The sequence below is a fragment of the Podarcis bocagei genome (genome assembly GCF_964188305.1).
Source record: "Podarcis bocagei genome assembly, chromosome: Z".
NCBI lineage: Eukaryota > Metazoa > Chordata > Lepidosauria > Squamata > Lacertidae > Podarcis > Podarcis bocagei.
This window is the reverse complement of record NC_138140.1, coordinates 29,868,829-29,889,098: the sequence shown is the minus strand read 5'-3', so window position 1 is coordinate 29,889,098 and position 20,270 is coordinate 29,868,829. Positions and strand designations below refer to the sequence as shown.

At 42.7% G+C, this 20,270-nt stretch overlaps 1 protein-coding gene across 5 annotated transcripts; it reads right to left on the bottom strand.

The window, feature by feature from the left end:
• LOC308579179 (ras-related protein Rab-6B-like) lies at positions 1 to 19,890 on the bottom strand. 5 transcript variants are annotated; one of them, XM_081179987.1, is made up of 9 exons: positions 19,506 to 19,888; positions 16,827 to 16,885; positions 14,990 to 15,043; positions 9,149 to 9,193; positions 8,258 to 8,366; positions 7,926 to 8,037; positions 5,076 to 5,169; positions 4,646 to 4,712; positions 1 to 3,914 (listed from the first exon to the last, which is right to left on the bottom strand). In XM_081179987.1, the coding sequence occupies exons 1-9, from the start codon at positions 19,585 to 19,587 to the stop codon at positions 3,850 to 3,852; spliced, it is 687 nt and encodes a 228-aa protein (XP_081036113.1). In that variant the 5' UTR covers positions 19,588 to 19,888; the 3' UTR covers positions 1 to 3,849. The 5 variants fall into 5 exon arrangements, with proteins under 5 accessions (XP_081036113.1, XP_081036114.1, XP_081036117.1 ...); XM_081179988.1 differs by having other exon boundaries at positions 8,258 to 8,363; XM_081179991.1 differs by lacking the exons at positions 8,258 to 8,366; positions 9,149 to 9,193 and adding an exon at positions 12,886 to 12,991 and having other exon boundaries at positions 19,506 to 19,890.
• Between the last annotated feature and the right edge of the window lie 380 nt (positions 19,891 to 20,270).

Sequence of the window (20,270 nt, the reverse complement as noted above, 5' to 3'; positions counted from 1 at the left end):
TGTGGTGAAATTAACTTTATTTAGTGTGATACACAGCTGTAGTCTGACAGTCAGTATTCATATTTTTAGAGTCACTTGCTTGGCTAACAGCTAGAAGACAGCAGAGCCAGAGACAGACACTCAAATATTATACACATCCACAGAGAAGGCAGTCAGAAAATGAACTATGCTGTTCACCTTGTGTGTGTCCCCCCCCCCCCGCCTGCCCAACCAACCCCATCCCTCCCCACAAAACATTTAAGTATTTTGTTTTAAAATCCCTATTCTCTGGAAAATACACAGGTTTCTAGTGTGTCTTGAGAGAACACAACAACAGCAGTGACAGGACTGGGCTGCCAGTGAGAAAGGAAGAGTGGCACCAGTTTAACTGCAGAGGGAGAAACAAGTCACACTGACAGGACATCAGCAATTTCCACGCAACAGGGAGTATATATACACAGGATGAGTAGAGGCCTCTATAGTGCCATTTGCTTTCAGAACTGATGGGGCCAAAGTTGCGGGCTTATCTATTCTGCTGAAGAGACTACTGAGGAGCAGGAGGGGGGGGGTGGAATCTGTGCAAGAGGTTCCTGCACTCAGCTAAAAGGGTATAAGAGAATGATGAGGAAACCCAAAGCATCATAGAAGTAGCAGATTCTGAGAAGGTTTGCTTTCAGTGGCCAGTCACAGATAAGATTGAGATGAGGACTGTTAAGTTTCACAAAAAAGCCTGACAGATAAATTAAATGCACTTAGCCATTCCAAGCTTTCAAGATGCAGTAAGTGCTGATTTTCTTCCACAAATAAATCAAGACTTTAGCAAGCTGAGTCCTTAGCTTCAAGGCCAAAGGGCGATGTCATATGCTCATCAAGCTCTAAATTTCATATGCAAGATGGGGCAAGGAGCCATGTGTCCATTATGATGCATACAGAGGCCCAATACCCACAATCCTTCTATGTCGATAAGGAGATGGTAGATTGCAGAAACTGGGCAATATACATTTGACTGATGCAGACAATGACCAAGTTCGCATATAACAGGAAGCCAACCTCTGCTGTAGTCAAATGAGCAAATGTGTGGATTCATAGCCACTTTGCTCCTTCTCCAATCTTGCTGCTGGGATAGCTCAGTTGATACAGAATGAGACTCTTAATCTCAGGGTTCAGGATCATGGGTCCAAGCCCCACTTTGGGCAAAAGATTCCTGTATTGCGGGGGGTTAGGCTAGATGACCCCCATGGTCCCTTCCAACCCTACAATTCTATGAAGCCATGGTTTGGCTTTGTGTTATATCCAAGCCCAGGCCACTGGTTTATTTTGTCCAGACAATGGTTTTTCCACCTGTAGATCGTCTGTGAGAGATAAACCACAAGCCTAGTTTCAGATGTTAACATTAAGCCAAATTACGGCTTAGCTCAAAGCAATGCAGTGGACAGCAGGGCTAGAGGAGCAACCTAGTGGCTGGGATCTTCTGCCTGGGAACCTGCACTTTTTATTAGGTGTATAATGCAACCTGGGCTGTTAAGATGCACATGCAAACTTGCATTCCACCATGTACATCAGACTGCAAAGCATGAAAACCAGACTTAAGTACTATGAATACTCAGAAAAGGTAACTACCATCATCATGGCAGCACAGCACAGTGAAAATAAACTACAGGGGAGAAACAAGACTGTATACTTGTGGAAAACCTGGGTTTTCTTTTGTTATGTGAGGGCAAGTGGGTGTCCCTGCCCAAGGAGTCATGTTTAGGAGAAATTATTAAACACATCCAACCCCCTGCCCCACCCAAGTGATAGTGGAAATTAAGGGTATTCTCCGTTTTGTGGGGAGCAATTTATGTAGAACTTGACAGGTACTTTTGCTGTTGCAACAAAACACTTTAATAAAAACCTTTAAAATTCAACAGATAAAGATTTTCCATTATGCAGCATTATCTGAAGGGATAATGCTGTACCGGTTGAATTTCACTCAGCTTACAAGGACAGAAGGCTCTGCTGAAAACAGGGCTGGCAACTCAGTTAAGCTAGGAACGTGGAGGGAGGGAGCAAAGCAAAATAGGGATGGAATATATGCTGCTCTTGCTCTTTACCACCCCTCACTCATTTGTAAGAATATAAACTTGGTTTATGGAAGTGTTCACAGGTTATGTTCAGAAGCAACTCCAGCAAAAAGGACCCATATCACTTGCGTACACAAGCCTGGCAGGAAGAACTATTGGAGTAAGCATATGACTAGGGCAAGGGTAGTGAGCATGGTACCCTCCAGATTTTGTTCAACTCCCATCAGCCAATGGCCAGGAACAATAGAGTTGCAAGCCCCATATCTGGAGGGTACCATGATCTGGGGATTATTATTTGGACAAAACCTCAAACCAAAACAAAATGGTCCAAAGTACCATCAGAAACAATTACCCAATTAATGTCATTTACTGCAACCAGTCTCCCAGGTCTGCATGTGAGGGTGGCTTCCACCCAATAAAAGGGGCGGCATTTGTGATAAATCGTAAGTTCAAAGGTCTATAGTTCAAAAGTTTTTATCCTCTGAAAAAGTATGATGCACAGGTGCCTCTTGTGCAGAGCAAGCCAAGCATAAAAAAAGATTTAAAGGCTATTGCACTGTGAATTAAGTAAAAATGGAACAGCCCTAATATGTGTGGAGTTTGAAAACTGGTCAATAGCAAGATTTTTTTGGGGGGGGGGAGGCAGAATTAGACCAAAATTGGACCAATTCAAGGAGAAGTGCTATGCCACTTACATTTAGGCTTTAAATGCTACACCGGCCCAGTGAAATAAAATAAAATAAATTCAGATAAGGGTCTTTCTCATAGCTAGGCACTGTCTCACCTGAAGGGAGAGTGTACTGCCAATAGTCATCTGTAAAAAATAGCAATAGAGCCATGAAGCATAAAAGGTAACTGTAAAGTACTTTGCATATTTAAAATGACACATACATTTATAGAAATAGCAGCATTGGGCCAAGTCTAGTCTGCAAATCCCTGTTTTAATCTAGGTAGCAACTGTAGAGTTTACAGCTCACCTAGAAACAAACCTTGTTTAGTCCTTGAGAATAAATCCCCAGTCCATCACTTTGCTGCAGCCAGACTTCCCACATAAGGCTCTGCATATTCAGTCTGGTTCTGCCAATCCTCCCTATCCATATTTAAGTGAGCACCACATGCTTGAGAGAAAAAAGGGTAAGCCAATCTGCAATTAAAAATACCTAGCCACTATGTAAAGATAAACGACAACTTGGAAGTAGAAATATCTAATGCCATATTCTGAGCTACCTTCTCCCCTGCCCTTTACTACCTCTCAGGGAATGGAGGAACAAAGATCAAATGGGGAATTAAGTGGGTAGCTATGGCTAACCTACAGGAAGTCAGCAGTGGAGTACACCCGTTGCTTCCCCCATCCTCATATATATGCTGCAACAGCAGGCAAACTGAAGGAGCAACCTCTGGAAAGGGGATGGATAAAAAGCAACAGGAAGTAAGTAAGGGGTGACCCAGCCCCACTAGGTCCTTTGCTGTAGGTTTATCCATGCTTTCCTAAATTGAGAAAAGCTCTGCCCCTTTGCATTCATAGGACGACACAGAAAGGTGAACACGCCCAAGACAGGAAACCTAGAAGATGAGTGCCAGGGCACTCAAAGTGCAACAACCAACATGGGACAGGACACACTTGAGGGTTCACACCATGCAGTAGGAGGGAGCAGCCGGGGCCGTCCACAGGGCAGGGGGCTCGATAGTTTATTAGACTGAGGTTTCAGCCCTCAGAAAGTCGAAGTTTCTCTAGTCAATGAAAAGTGATGTTCTTCGGCGAGATGGGGCTGGGCAGTTGGGAAGAGGTTGCAACGCAACAGATCCTTTAGCAGGAGCAGCCGCTCTCTGTTACTGGCTGCTCAGGAGGTTTCTCTAGTTTGATGTCAATCACTGGAGGTAGCAGGTTAAGGGGGAAAAAGAACACCCACTATGTAAAACAAGGTGTGGTAAAGAACACAGAGAAAAGTGCAAAAATGCGACACTTGGGTCTAGCAAAGCAGATCCAGGAAGTTAAGGGGACCTGCCCTTGCCTTTGCTTCCCACCCCTTGTATTCCAGAAGCATTCGCTTCTCCTCGCTGCCAATAAAGCAGGGACAGGGGAACTTGTCTCTGACCAAGGGTTGCATCACCTCAGTGGAAAAGGGTTGGGGACACATTCCAGAAGTGCCTGGGACCACACACACCTCTGCCACCCCTTCCAGGCACCTTCTGAGGGCCATATGCTAGTGGCTGGCAATTCAGAGGAGGAAATGGGTGGACCAACAAACATTGCTTTACCTTTGTACAGTAACTATTTTCCATATATCCTCACATCCCCTCCCTCCACTCTCTAGCAAGCAAGAGGGCAGCATTAGATTTCAAGCTGGGGGTGGAGAAACTTGGTGGGCAAAGTGGAGCAGTGATGGGTGTGGTCTAGGGGGTCAGAGAGGGGCCCCAGATAGCCACTTTTGGCCCCTGGGGCTGAGGTTCTCCACTCCTGCACCACTGGCACACAATAAAATAAGCTCTTGTCAATGCTTTGCAAAGAGCCGCCCTAAAAAGAAACTGTCTTAGGCTTCCCCAGGCCTATACTGAAAGACTGCAGTATGGGATGAAGCTACTGAGAAGCTGAGCAAGGATACTGTCATCTTTGCTTTTCTCTGGAGTGCTGTCCATCCCAGGTAAGGCAGCAGCCACACGGCGGAAGAGCTGGAAGGCAACACAAAGAGAAGGTGCAAGAAAATGTGGTAACTAAAAAAATGCATTAGGGGGAGCACTGGGACAAGCTTAAGGGATAGAGACATGTGAATACTGCAATAATTAGTATGAAAAGCAGTGAAGTCAGGATGGAAGCAGCACACTGGTCTTTAAAAAATATTTTGATCATGGAAGCTATGGAATCAAAGGGAAGGAGAAGTTAATCCATTCCAATACATCACCACCAAGCAGGGCACACTCAGAATTGGTGGGGAGAGATCTAAATTCCCTCAAGCAAGAGAAATCCCAAAATCCCAATATGAATTTTGGTGCTAAAAATGGCAGCACTCCTTCCCGGGAACAGCACCAAGTTACCTGTTTCACATTATAGCCAGTCTTTGCGCTGGTCTCAATGAACATCACACTCAGTTCTTTGGCTCTCTGTTCGCCTTCTTCTGTAGTAATTTGCCTGGAAATAATAATGCAGACAAGAGAGAAAGAAAGGTAAGGCATTTGAGGGGAGATTCAGTTGTCAAGGATCCCTCCCTGTCTTATCAACACTACAAGAGGACTCCTGAATCTCTGAACTGCCACCTTCATCAACTCAAGCTTTTGAGCGACCATGAAAAGTTAGAAACTGGGTGCTCACAAATCACAACAAGCAAAAGCAGGAAAACAAGCAATGCTAGAATCGGAGAGCTTTAATGCCTGTTGCATTTATAGAACCTTAGAGGAAAAAAGTAATAGAAACCTTTTTGGAGGCATTTCTACATCTCACCAAACCAAGTACAGCCCCATAGCTATGCATGGTGGGCTGGCTAAACCCATTTTTTGCTCTACCTGCATATGATTACAAAACACAAAATGTAAGTCAAAACAGGAAAGCCACAAACATGGTTAGTTGGCTTAGTTTGGTTAGGTGGGTCACATGTCACATAGAAAGCTATGCCACTGCTGCGTGGGAATTAATAATCTCTAACACCCTGTACATACCTGGTTTTATATAAAATCCTGCTTTATCCCTGGTTTCAATATACATCCTACTCAGTTCTTAGGCCTCTTGCACGCCCTCTTCTACAGAAATGAAAAAAATGTCACAGGAAAGGGGGAGAAAAATCCAAAAGGAAGCAAAAACTAAAAAGGGAATTGGTAGCAATAAACAAACAAACAAAAACAAATGAAGCTTCAAAAGATTGGCCAGCAACAGAAAAGCCAGCAAGGAAGAAGCACACAGCCCCCACAAAATAAAACAATAAGGACAGGTTGCATGCCTCCATAGGTTGCATGAGAGAAGTCTTCATTTTCACCTAAGACTTTCTTTGATTATTATAGTCTCTTAGGCTCATTTCACACAATCCAAAACAGAGCGGAATTGGTGTTTTGATGCCCATGGGGGATCCAAAACTAGCCTTATACTTCCCTCCCTTTAAAGCTACAATTTCAATGTCTTGTGTAACATAAACCAGGTTTTGTAAGGATGTCTAAATGGGGGAAATATTGTTTGTATTTCCATTCCAAATAGAAAATCATGGTTTAAAGTGGGTTTCAAATTCTGGTTTGGAAAGGAAGGACTAACCATTGCTTGGTGGTTAGGCACTGGAAAAAACATTTGTGTTTCATTAAAGGGGAAATTAAAAACAAAGTTGAATGCTAAGTGGAAGGAGGGAGCAAACAAGGCTGCAGCTTGCTTTTTATCTGCCCAATTTATCCTTTACCTTTAATACAGAAAATACTTACAGATGTAGGAAAAAGCTGAACAAAGAAACCGCAGATGTGAATGTCCCCCCCAAGAATTTATTTATAATTCACATTATCGTAGGAATAAGTTGCTTTCCCTTTATATTAATAGAGCATTTTGCATGCTAAAATGGCTGTAGTAACATCTGTTTGAACAAGTGTAATTGTCAAATGAATTATGATTGCTTGCAACTAAGCAGCACAGATCCTATAAATGGTTAATTCAAGGGGACATGGACAGTACTTTAAAAACTGCTTTCTTAAATCTATGGAGCTCAACATATACTGCATGAATGTGCAGAGATGATAGCAGTGGAAATTAAACTAGACAGGAGACATTCCTAGGAAAATGGTAGAGGTGTAAAAGCTCCCTGACCATTTTGTCTATCCTAATAGGTGTTGCAATACAGGCGACTCTCAACTTATGGGGTTACATTCCAGGGACAGCACATAAAGCCAAAATCGAGTACTGTACAGTCAGAACACTCTCTCCCTGCACCTCTGAAATCTCTCTCAAGGTGAGTGCAATGGCAGGTGGGATTGCCAAAGCTTTTCCTCCCTGCTGCCCACCCCCTTTTATATATGTGTATAAATATGGATATATATTTGCCAAGCACATAAAGCTGAATGTGCACAAGTTTAATGCGCGTAAGTTGTGAGTTACCTGTATTTGCTAGCTGTCCATAGCTGGGGACTCAGCTGATGCTAGTCAAGATCTGCAACTGAAAAGCTGCGAATGATGAGTTTGGAAAACTCAAATTCATACATCTGATTAGGCACCGTATGGGAAGTACTGGCAGGAAAGATGTCCTATGTTAAGTATTTATCTTAGTTATTAAATCTATATCCCACACCTTCCCCCCAAAAAGGAGCCCTCAGTTAACTGATTGAATTATGAGTTGCATTGTATTTAGTGGTATGTTACAAATTATTTCTGCCATGTAACTGTGCCTTCAAGAACTAACCCCACTTAGATCAATGATCAAAGGAAGAACTGTAATTTTACCTGCTGCCTTATTTCCAGGTTATGCTAAAGCCATTCAGATTTTTGCTCCAGAGGAAGTTATGAGTTTTGTCCTATGTGTACTAGGTCCCTAGCTGGTCAAGGCGGCACCCAAATTTCTCATAAAGAAGTCACAGAGGCGTGGGGTTGGCAAAGCAGCGTCTAAAGGCTTAGCAGAATGCCACTGTATTTATTGGTCAATGATAAGAAGCCTCAAAACAAATCTCTCTCAAGGAAGATGTGTTGCTTCCAGAGAATGGTTACAATTTAAAATATCTAAAGAAGCAAGATGTTGGTGCCATCTCAATTAAAGCCACAATTCTACCAGCCTTACATGCTTTTTTTGGATGCATTTAATCCCGTTTCTTCACCAAAAAAAAAAAAAAGGAGAGATTTTCCTTTGCTTGTTCCTTCCAAAAGCCAGCTAGGAAGCTTTCAAGCATATACGAAAACAAAGGAACCTGACTCCCAACTCCCCAAATTACCTCTTGTCTGCAAGGTCAGTTTTATTCCCCACCAGCATAATGATGACATCACTTCCTCTTTCTGTTCGCACATCATCAATCCATTTGGAGGTTTGCTGGAAGGAATTCAGATCTGTGGGTGTGGGGGGAAGGCTTAATTAAAAACTTTAAAAAGGAAAAAAACTGTAAAGGCTCTTCTGCAAAGGTAAGGTACTTGCATACCCCATGGACCAGCATGACATACAACGAGCCCAGTTGCTTTATCTTTGGGCAGCCATGACTCGGGGTTCTGTGCTCTGACCCCTCTCTGAGAGGACTGCTTCCATACACCGTGAAACCAATCTCTCACTCACTTGTAATGTCATAGACTACCACTGCAATAGTTGAGTCACGGATGTAGCTGGGAATGAGGCTACGGAACCGCTCCTGGCCTGCTGTGTCCCAAAGCTGAAGTCGGACCTGCTGGTACCAGCCCAGGGAGGGGACAGAGGGAAAAAAGACAGAAGAGGAAGAAATTGTCCTTTAGAGAAAAGGCAGTTAGAAAATGAATTTTATAGAATTGCAATAGATCTCCAAATGCACAGACAACCCAGTAGAAAATGCAGTGCTTAAGATGGAAGGAAAACACAGCAAACTACCCAAGACCTAACACCTGCTTCTGCAAATAGGACAAATACTCATCAAATGATTCTACCAACCGAGACAGCTAACAATACCAGAGGCACAAAGTGGACTCATTTCTTCCAGTTCAGTAGACTCTTATGACCTCTAAATACTAGTGAACAGGGTATGCGAGTGAGACTTCCTATATATCTTACTCTATGAAAGCCAATACATCTGGGCAAGTTCTGCAAGATCTGTAGTTCTGCTGAGAACTACAGCATAGCTACATTTGGAGAAACTGACATTCTCAATTCTGGGTTCAACTTTCCATTAAGTGTGTGAATGGGGTAAGGTACAAACTGCACAATGCAGTCATCTGGTTCCTTACAACACCAGCAAGGAAAGGAAGACACTTCCTAAGGGAGGCAAATAGCAACAGAGCTAAATTAAATGGAAGCATTGCCAGTCATACCAAGAATCTCACAACTATCAGCATAGCACAATTCCCTGAGGAGCCCAATGGAGATGGGAGATGCCTTCAGGACAGGCAATGTCTCTTAAAGATTCATGGAGGAAAGTCGGGATACACATTTAATTAACAAAATCTTTATTTAAAACAGTAACAACAACACATAACATACCAGCCCTTCCTCTTGGGAGCTATGTAAAGCAGAAACTGGAACTAGCTATTGGGGCAAAAAGAATAAATTTCAGCTTTGGATTGCATCCAAAGAGATATCATGACTAAGATTACCCCTTCCAGCACCATCCTCAACATTAATTGTGACTGGTTAGAGCTGTAACTGTGTCTACAATGAAGACCAAGGAATGAAAAAAGCACCCAGGTGAGTCTACAAATGGAGTTTATGGTACTGCACCCACATTGACAGTTCTGATGGATTGCATGGAACTGATTCAAGGAGAAAGGTTGTCACTGTACCAGAGACAAGAGGAGCCACTTGATTTTATATATTTATTTAAATAATCCCACTTTCCCCATACTAACTGAAGCATTTTATTGCATAAATATACAAGCATCAACCAAAGCAAGTTCCTAAACATGTACACTAACTCCATGAAGCAAATCATTGCAATGTTTACACCAGACTAAGGTGGTCGTAGCAATACAAGGACAGACAAAGCAAGAGCAAGGAGGAGCGGGAGAGAAAGGGTGCAGATGAACTACTGATGGGGGGGCTCCTTTGCCCACTGCCCTAGGCTGAGGGACAAAGTCTGCGGCACAGGGAGTCTCCACCCATAGCTCTCCTCCTTCCTTCACATATATCTCAATGCAGTTGTATTGAAGAGAAGGAAAGTGTCAGCAATCAGCAGGGCCACTGAGTCAGGAAGCCACTATGTGGCCCTGACACATATGGTCACAGCTGCTGCTAACCCACTGCACAGGAAGATGTTTAGTGAGCTCCCACACAACGCAGAGAACATGGGCGCAAACCAAGAATCTCCCTACAGGTGTGCAATGGAGTTTGGTCTGCTGTGGTGAATGGGGCACTGTCCCACTAGCCTCAGTGTGGTCTCAAGTCAATCCTCACCTGCCTCCCATCTACTGTTGGCTTCCCACCCTAAGTCCCAAGGAGCACTTGGTGAAAAGGTGTGGCATTTTCAAGGAAGCCAACATGTCTTTAAGTGAACATGATTTCAGGTTCTATAGGTGAAAGAAAATAGGGAGACACCTTTTTATTGCATTCTCTTCCAATGGAGAATCCTTCAAAATCTTGCTTTTGGAGGTCTATACAAATATTGTCCCCCCCCCCCTTTATTTTTAAAAAAAGAAAAAGCTTTCATACAGTGAAAGTTCACTTTCCCAACCAACTCAGCCCATTAGCAGTTATTCCCAAGGATGGCCATCTTTTTGCCTTTTCTGTCACTGTCCACATCAATGCAAAGCAAACAAGACACCACAGGGGAGCTGGAACACACAGAAACTGCAGCTCTGTATGCTGTCACAGAGCTGCGGTTGAGCTGAAAGTGCAGAAATGTTATGTATTCTCTCCTGCCCCACACCCATTTTGACAGACTGCACAGGGAGTGCTGATGTGGAGTCGACTTCCCCTTCAGTGACAGGTTTCCAGGCCCACTGGGAAACTGGCTGGGCACAATCATCTCCATGCACATGTGCAGTTGGTCATGGAGGAGTGCTGAAATGTACTGCATTGCAAAATCCTTTCCACCACCCCTTTGGGGGTAGGGGCTAAGAAGGTAGTCCTGCTTCTACACTTGGCCTCCTAAATCTCAAGGCTTTTTTCCAAATGATTTTCACTGGTATTAACTCTCTTCAAACTCAGGTCCTGTTTAGTACACATGCTCACCGCATATGCACTAGTTCTGTGGCTATTTAAGGTGAAACCATCGTTCCTAATGTAAAGCTTTTACCAGCCATCTTACATATCTGTGCCTTTATGGTTGTAGTTTTAACTGTACTGTCAGAATACAATTGTTTTCTGATGAATGGAGCACACAGATGCTACAGTAAAATAAAAAACCAGTAAGTAAATGCAGAAAAATGGCTCAAAAACTCCAGGAGGGAATTATCAGTGGCAGAGGATTAAAGGACCACAAACAATTCTCCAAGTCTTTTTGTAAACTGCTTTGAATCTTTTTAACAAACAAACAAACAATTAAGCAGTGTATAAATTTTATGAAATAAATAATTGATTAATAAACTTCCTAAGCTGGGCCATCAAAAGAAGAAGAAGAAGAAGAAGAAGAAGAAGAAGAAGAAGAAGAAGAAGAAGAAGAAGAAGAGGAGTAGTAGTAGTAGTAGTAGTAGTAGTAGTAGTAGTAGTTTGGATTTGATATCCCGCCTTTCACTCCCCTTCAGGAGTCTCAAAGCAGCTAACAATCTCCTTTCCCCTCCTCCCCCACAACAAACACTCTGTGAGGTGAGTGGGGCTGAGAGACTTCAGAGGAGTGTGACTAGCCCAAGGTCACCCAGAAGCTGCGTGTGGAGGAGCGGAGACGCGAACCCGGTTTTCCAGATTACGAGTCCACCGCTCTTAACCACTACACCACACTGGCTCTGGTATGGATTAGCTGCTTTCATACAAACTGTGGCAAACAGAAGTACATACTCCTTATACAACACGTGACTTGATGGAATGCACTACTGGCCAAGGGCACAGAGCATGTATGGGGAACCTCTGGCCCTCCAGATGTTGCTGAACTACAATTCCCAACATCCCGTGTCAATTGCCATGCTGGCTTGGGCTGATGGGAAATGAAACCAAAATCACCAGAAGGACATTGGGTTAGGGAAGACTGGGCTATAGTATATGAGATAGCAAAACTGGGCCTAACATTGCCCCTTAAGAGGTTCAAGTAAACTATAGATAAAGATGACGGCTACAGTACTCCATGCTCCAACAGCTTCCAGGCTGGGTTATTGCAATGCACTCTATGTAGGGCAGCCCTTAAAGATGCCTCAGAAACTTCAGCTGGTCCAAAATGTAGCAGCTAGATTACAGGCTGGGGTTGCCTTTAGAACTCACATAATCAATTTTAAAAACAGCTGCATTGGTCACCCATTCTTTTCTGAGTGCAAGTAAGGTGTCCACATTAGCATTTAAAACCCTAAAAAACTGAAGACCCCAAATATCTAACAGACTGTCTCCTTCCCTATAGGCCCTCTAAGGTATTAAGATCAGTTCCATTGGCCTCAGAAGTCGGAGGTGGCGGTGGTGGTGTGGAAGAGGGCATTCTCTGTGGCAGGTCCTAGGATGTGGAATTCCCTCCCCTCAGAAGTGCATCTGGCACCTTCAATATACAACTTTCATCATCCACTAATGACGCACCTCCTTGCCCTGGCCTCTGACACATGAGATAGGTATTTTTGGGACACACCATTTCCCTGTGGCTATGATTTCTGGTAGCTGTTTTTAATGCTGACTGTAGTAAACCTGCCCTGAAATAGTTGGTGAAGGATGGGTAAATAATAAAAACAATAATAATTGCTATATAGTGGAAATATACTAAATTGCCAGGTGCCAATTTTGGGATTTTAAAATTTATTTATTTATTGCCTTTCTAAGGGGATAGGCACTTAACCTGTTTTATTAAAAACGGTATAGCTTTATTGTTATTTGTAACAGGAATTTTCATTTTCGGTATCATATTCTGTAGGGCTACAAAATCTATATCAGCTGAATATAAATATTTGCCCAATTATAATTTACATACTAAGGAACAGTTAAACAAAAAAAGTGGTGGGCCTTTCCTAGTAACAACGGATTCTATTAGATGATCCCTTACAGGCTTTTGGGTGGTTTTAGTCCTGTCTGCTACCTTACTGAGAAGGACAGAACCAAAGCTCTCTTCTCCACTGTGCACAGTGCCTTTGCAGAGCCTAAGCCACAATACCTACTTGTCAGATCAAAGACAATGACAGCCGCAGCAGAGTCCCGGATGTAGCTGGGAATGAGGCTGCGGAATCTTTCCTGACCGGCTGTGTCCCACAGCTGCAGCCTGATCTGGGAAAACAGAAAATGTGGGGGAAGGGGGGGAAGGGAAGAAAGAGCAGGAATGTGGAATACAAAATAAAAACAAAAAAATTATGTGGAAATTTAAAAAAAAGAATGCAAACTCTTTGAGGAAAAATGCAAGCAACAAAAGGGGCAGGGGAAATGGTAAAATGAAAAAAAATTCAGTGCAAAATAAAAAGAAGGGCTTGCCCAAGGGTACCTTGCGATTGTAGCTTCTGAACAGATCCCTTTAAATGTGTTAAAACAGCCAGCTTTTACCCACAGTGGAAGCAAAAGAATACAGCAGGTACAAGAAGTGGAGGCCCAAGCTGCCCCAATGGGATTTCTTCTGACACTCAGCCTAATTGTATACCCCCTTATGAAGCCCCACAACAAAGATACAGGTCAAGGGCTCATTAACAGACACACACAGAGCATGAAGGCTTCAACAGAGTTCTCAGTGTGCCCTTCAACTACTCCACAGGTGTACTTTGTCTGTGCATCAAGTGAGTTGAATAATAACAGGGAGGAGTCATGCCAAAGCCACAGTTGCTGTCCACACTAGGAAGAAAGAGGTTAAAGGGCATTTTACCCAAATGTGGTGTCACAGGAACCAGAGGGTAGAGTCAATGCTGCCCATCATTTCTAAGTAGCGTAGTAATAAACGTTAAAGGAATTGTCAGCAACAGCACAGTTTGGCTGGACAGGATTCCGTCTGAGACAAAGAATTAGCTTGAACCAAAGGTTAAGTTTCTGCTTATAGCCATACCCTAACACAATGGTTCCCAAACTTTATTTTCTCACAGACCATTTGAAATTGTCATGGGTCTTGGCAGACCACTGAATTCTTATTCTGCCTGTTGTAGCAATTGCTGTGCAAGATGCCATATAATTTCTAACTGTATTGTTATTTATTTTTTTCTTATCCAAATTGTAATACAATAAAATACAATATGAAATATAAAAGAAGCAATAGAATTTTAGAAAAATTATGAATATTTAATATGATGGATGTGCTGACTTGCATCTCCAACCACAAATCCAGAGACTTGCCACAGACCACTCGAATGAAGCTTGTAGACCACTAGCGGTCCATAGACCAGTTTGGAAACCCCTGCACCAACATATAAACACTATCACTCTGAAAATGACCTAAGAAAATTCTTACTTTAACTCCAGGAGACAGAAGCAAGGTAGCACTAGAGGCACAGCCAGTTCAGGCTGAGATGCCAGATAATTCAACAGTTTGCTGTCATAAAATAGAGCCAACATGCTACCCTTATTTCAGTTAGGCTGTAAGAAATCCAGGTTCAATTCCTCATTTGGGTTTTGTACCCATTAGGCTGCTTCTCTCTCAGAGACTAAATTTCCTCTACAGGACTATTGCAAGTATAAGAAAATGACTATAAGGCATTTTGCACATTTTTAAATTGCAGGAGAAATAATTTTGCCAAAAGAGCCTCTAGCTGCCAGACTGGCCTCCCTCCTGTATCAGAACCAAGGATGTTGCAGCCAATGATTAAAATTCCATAGCCACAATAAAAGTTGGTTCCATGGGACTGAAAGGCAAAAGCACCACATTTTCTCTGTCAAAACTAATCCGCCTTTGCAATTTTGTACACAATCTACCCAGTGATGTGGATTTCAAAGGGCCTCCTCTTTCATTCCCCCCATTTTAAAAAAGCACAATTCTAACCTTGTGATTCAGGGAGAGAAATGCTTGCAGGTTATGGAGGAATGCAATCTGAGCCTACTAAAGACTCCCATATTCAATAAGACACAAAAAGTCGTGACTCTGGGGAAATCGCTTTTCCTCCTGCATGGTACAGTTTGTCACAAATAAAGAGCCACAGCTGGCTTACCCTCCTTTGCCAGAGACCATGATTGGAAGGGGCTGCCAGGGGATTTAGGGCCATTCTTAGAAGGTGAAAGCTGTCAAATACAGCACAAGCCAGGACAGCGATCACATACTTTTTCCAGGTTATGCACACAGACGACCCCACTCACCGTGCGATCTTCTAAATACATAGTCTTTGAGAGGAAATCAATTCCAATAGTTGCCTGGAAAAATAAGAAAACTCTCAGTAACTTTGAACTACAACAGACATCTAGTTAAGAGTTGCTGGAAGTCCACAAAAAATCAAGTTCTTGAATCATATACAAAGACAGATCTGTGGTAACCTCAATACTGAACACATTGGATGAATGATTCCTGTGCAAAATGAATTCTGGAGTTGCTTAATAAAAAGAAAATGTAATCTAACAAGTTTTGGTCCTCTTGGACTCTTCTCTTGTGACCCTGTTCATCTGGTAGGGGGAAACTCAGATAAATTAAATAATTTTGGAGGTTGAAGCACAAGGGGGGTATTGCTGTAGAGAATAATTTCCATAGTGCACAAAGCTTTTTAAGTGGGTTGGGAGGCCCAATTATTTAATATATCACCCTGATTACAGGTTATGAAATACATTTACCTCGCTGAGATAGTAGTCTCTGAACATCATGGTGCCTTATGGAAAATGAATTAAGACTTGCTTTGGGATTGCATCTGTATGCTTCAATTCAGCTGAGGCGCAAAATCTATGTGGCAATATCCAATATTGCACAAGCCGATTTACCCTTCTTCTCCACCACCCAGTAGCTCATTGAATCCCTCTAAATCTGGATGCCAGCCAGAGGGGCTACAGGGGGAAGACAGAAAGGACTTGCACATGCTGAAGTCCATTCAGCTTCTGGATGGACACAGTTAGGTTTCAACCGTTAACTATAGCAGCAACTCTTAAAAGTCAAAGGCAGCATAAAACCATCATCAATAAAAAGCCAAGTGGAACAAATCTGCTTTAAAGTCATAAGAACATAGTAGCCCGCTGGATTGTGCCAGTAGCCCATCTGGCACAGCATACTAGATGGCCAACCAGATGCCTATCAGAAACCTGAAATGATAGGGCATTACACTGTTCCAGGGAGTTCCAAAGATGTGGGGCCAGTACTAAAAAGCCCTATGGCTGGTAACAATCTGACATTAATAGTGTTGGGTTTGAGAGCAGGGTCTCCAAGGCCAATCTCAGGGCAATGCAAGCTCATGAGGGTGCAGGCAGGCATACAAATAACCTGGTCTTAGACCTTTTAAGGTTCCAAAAGCGAAAACCATCACTTTAAACTGAGCCTGGAAAGAAAGAGAAGCAACCAATGCAACCGACACAGGACTAGTGTTGTTATATGCTCATTTTGTAAATTATATGAATTTCTGGAGAAAACTTTTTTTAGCCAGTTCAACTTTGTCTCTGGATAAAACCTAGTGGTAAGCTTCTTATTACAAGGTGTGTAGACATACATCAGTAAGAGCTGTTGCTAAGTCTGCACATCAGTAAGAGCTGTTGCTAAGTCTGGCAGCAAGAGAAAGTTATTTGCAATATATATAGTAGAAACAATGGTCCTAGGCTGTTCAATATGTTTTTATTTGGCTTAAATCTGCTTTTAGGTGTATATATTACACGTGACCCGGAAGTGTCTCCGGACAGCGCTGGCCCCCGGCCTCTTAAGGGAGATGGCCGCACAACCCTAGAGTCAGTCGGACACAACTGGCCTGTACGGGCAGGGGTACCTTTACCTTTACCTTATTATTTATAATATTTGGTTGCTTTATGTTGTTTTCAATTTTAAAACTGTAAATGTTCCTTCAGCCTATTCAATAACATTTTCTTTTATCTACCGGCAGCATATAGATGTGTCCAACCAATATCCAGATTCCAGACCTCTAGAATTTCACTAGTTTCTAAACCTCTCCATGAAAACAGTGCATTTTAAATGTTCTTATGCAGGAAGCTTGACTATGCTCCCACTTACCTGGTACGTGTTGTCAAAACTGTCATACATAAATCTGGTGATCAGGGATGTTTTCCCAACTATAGAAGAGGGGAGAAGAGAAATGGCTCTTTATATATGAAGTGTAGGAGCGGCACTCAAAACACCTGCCCACACACAGAGTCAAGATCTCCAGAATATCATGGCACATTATACTATTCCTTCCTTTTAGAAATCCAGCTAACCTACATAAAGTAGCATGAGATTTTTGGGTCTGCTGCTTTTAGAAGTTGTTGTGCAGACATATTATTTTATTTACACAAGAAGCCCCTTTGTGTACTGGGCACTGTGGGACATATATACAGAAAGCAAACAATAAGCATAGTGATCCATCACAATGTGAATCAAATAAGTATGATCTGTCTGAGGGATGAAATGTGTGGCCTTGTCCCCCTGGGCTTGTAACTAAGAACTATGCTTGGTCTTGTTTTTCCTTCTTCTCTCCAATATCTTCTTCCTTGTATGTCATTTTTTAAAAGACTGTGAGGCTGAGTACAGAGGTCATATTCCAGCAGCTTATAAAAATAAGTTTTGAGAGCCCTTTTGATGGGATATAAATTTTGCAAATAAATAAATAAGAGTTCTAGAACATTAATGTCAACCCCAATCCTAAACCATTGAAAACCGAGATTGTTCTGTGATACTGCAAAGGTGTGGGTCCATATTTCCCATCCAAAACTTTAATTTAATAGTACAAGTCTTAGCATGCAACAGAAGGCTGGTGACATACATACACAAGCACGTATTACGAGACCTGCAAACCAACCTCAATTCTACATCATAGGGCTTAAACGCCATTTCTTCCAACAAACCTTATAAAGACTTTAAAATAGCTGAACCAGTTTTAACTAATGCAAGCACAACTATGTTTGTTGTGATAAAAGCAACATATTCCTATAATTTTCATTTTTCTCCACCTTACTACAGTATATACATGATAACAGCCACAAATGTCGCTGACTATATATTCAGTGTTTCAGAATAATTACAAATTCCATCAGTGGACAGAACTGGCATAACACAAATAATTTTGTCACATTAAGACAAACCATTAAGATAGGGGTGTTTCTAGGAGGTTCTATATTTATTTCACCATTGATGACTTTGTTAGCTCCCATATCACGCTTCAATACATAGGATGTTGGGCATTAGCCAACATTGTAATTCAGAGTACTGGAAAGAAATTTATGTGCAACACTTCCAGCCATGCTCTTAGAAAAAGTGCTTTGAACTTGACTTTATTATTCACATGTAAGTGTCCTAGAAGCTGTCCTCTGGAACAGGATGGATCAATTCGCTGGATCAGTTGAGAAGGTAGAAAGTGATGAGCTCACCATTTGATAAGCTCAACTCTATCAGCCATTAGTATGCCCAAGTGCCAACAAGACACTGTACAACTGAACAGCAAAAGCCATTTCACACAATAAATGTTACCATAGATATGCTGACAAATTCTGCTGTGATATGTCACTTCAATGATAATAATTGTAAAAATTATTTTTATCCTCAAGGATGATGCTCTTAACATTAAAAAGGATTGGGAATTATAAAGTCTTCTACCAAGCAGACCAAAATATTGGTAGCAATCTTAGCTTCAAAAATATATGGTAAAAAGGTATAAGGTGTGGAGGAGTATTGGCATGTCCTAGAAACTACCTCACTTTGAGTTTCTTTTGCTTTTCTATGCACATTAATTCAGTAGCATCATGCTCAATGAGACTTACTCCTATTCCATATGATCAACACATTTTAAAGCTTCCCAATCTAAATTCCTAGGATCCCATGGAAATGAGCAGTGGGAGCTTGAGTAAAATCTCTCTCTCTCTTTTTTTCACAGAACATCTTATAATACTTTCATCTGGGCAACCTGAGTGGTGATGGTAGGTATCATTTCAGGTTTGTGGTGCCACACTTCTCTCATCCTTCCAATACCTTTCCAAAGTCTTGGATGAATGAAGGAATCACAGCAAGGGACATTTATCATAACAAAGTATCACTTGCTCCCATCTGTTTATGCAACTCTAGAGACACTATGTACACTGATGGAGATGTAGTTGTTCAATTACACTAATGATGCCTTAGCCATCTTCATTTCTCCCACCCAAAGGTTTTGTATTTTAAGGAGCATGCATGCATTTGTCATCTTACACAGCTCTTTACTTGAGGAGGGATCCTGGCAGCTTTTTCTCCTACGATTCGACAAGGCACCATATAAAATATCAGGATGTATCAGAATCATACAGTCACAAACTTTTGTTTCCTCCTCTTACCCAAATTCTGGAATGTCAAAGCGGTATTTGGGGAGTGGGGACAGCAGAAAGACGGGGTGGGGTGGGGCTTGCTTATGACTTCCTGACAGGGTTTCTGACAAACCACATTAGGCACATACAAATAGCCTCACCAACTACTGCCCACCCAAAGCCCAAAGCAGGAGATCTTCTTATCTAAAATGCTGAGTGGGACCTCATATGTTGTTGCTTATGTAACTCTGCGAAGCACAATGGACAGCAAAACAGCGGCGGCACCTGCTTTGCACTTGAGGGTTCGGCATGTCGAGGAGGGGAGGGAAATTCTGCCCGAGGGTCATCGCCATAGGGTCATCCCTCAGAGATACTCTCCTCACCACCTGCCCGCCCTAAACCCCCGGGGCCCCGCGCTCACCGCTCTGCTCGCCCAGGAAAACCAACTTGAACTTGCGCAGCGGGTTGCCGAACTCGCCGCCGGCTCCTCCGGGCGCCGTCATGGCCAGCGGAGCAGGGCTGGGACTGGGGGAGGAGGAGGAAGAAGAGCGGGATGGATGGGTGTAAGGCTGGAAGGTCGGGACAGGAGCCAGGTGCCAGGGAGAAGGAGCGAGGTAAGGGCAGGGGAAAGAACCGGGCTGCGCCGACTAGAAAGAAAACACGGCAACAGCGGAGCGACACCTGATGGCGTCACTTCCGCTCCGCGGCCGCCCGCCCCCCCCCTCGGAGGGACGAGAGAGGGATGAGCTCATCCTGAGCTGCAGGGAGGGGGAGGAGGGGGAAAGAAGAGATACAGGCCGGCTGGAAGAGACCGAGGGTGGCGTCGTGAGATCATCGGGTATGACATCACGGGAGGGCGGGGTTTAAGAGGCCGACGGCGCGGCGGTAACCACAGAGATAGGAAAAGGGTAGAAAGAATCAGCTCTTCTTTGCATCTCCATGGGATACAGAATGGTTTAGTTTTTGTAAAATATGCAGGGATTTATGATATTTAAAATGAACCGTGGAAAGAGAAGGGGGGAAGTCACTGATATTTTAAGGATGTTTAAATGAGTATTTTAAAGTGTAAAACAGAAAATTATATATATAGATAGATAGATAGATAGATAGATAGATAGAAAGAAAGAAAAAGAAAAAAACAGGACTTCCACAGTTATTTGCGTGGGGGGGGGGGATTATAAACATA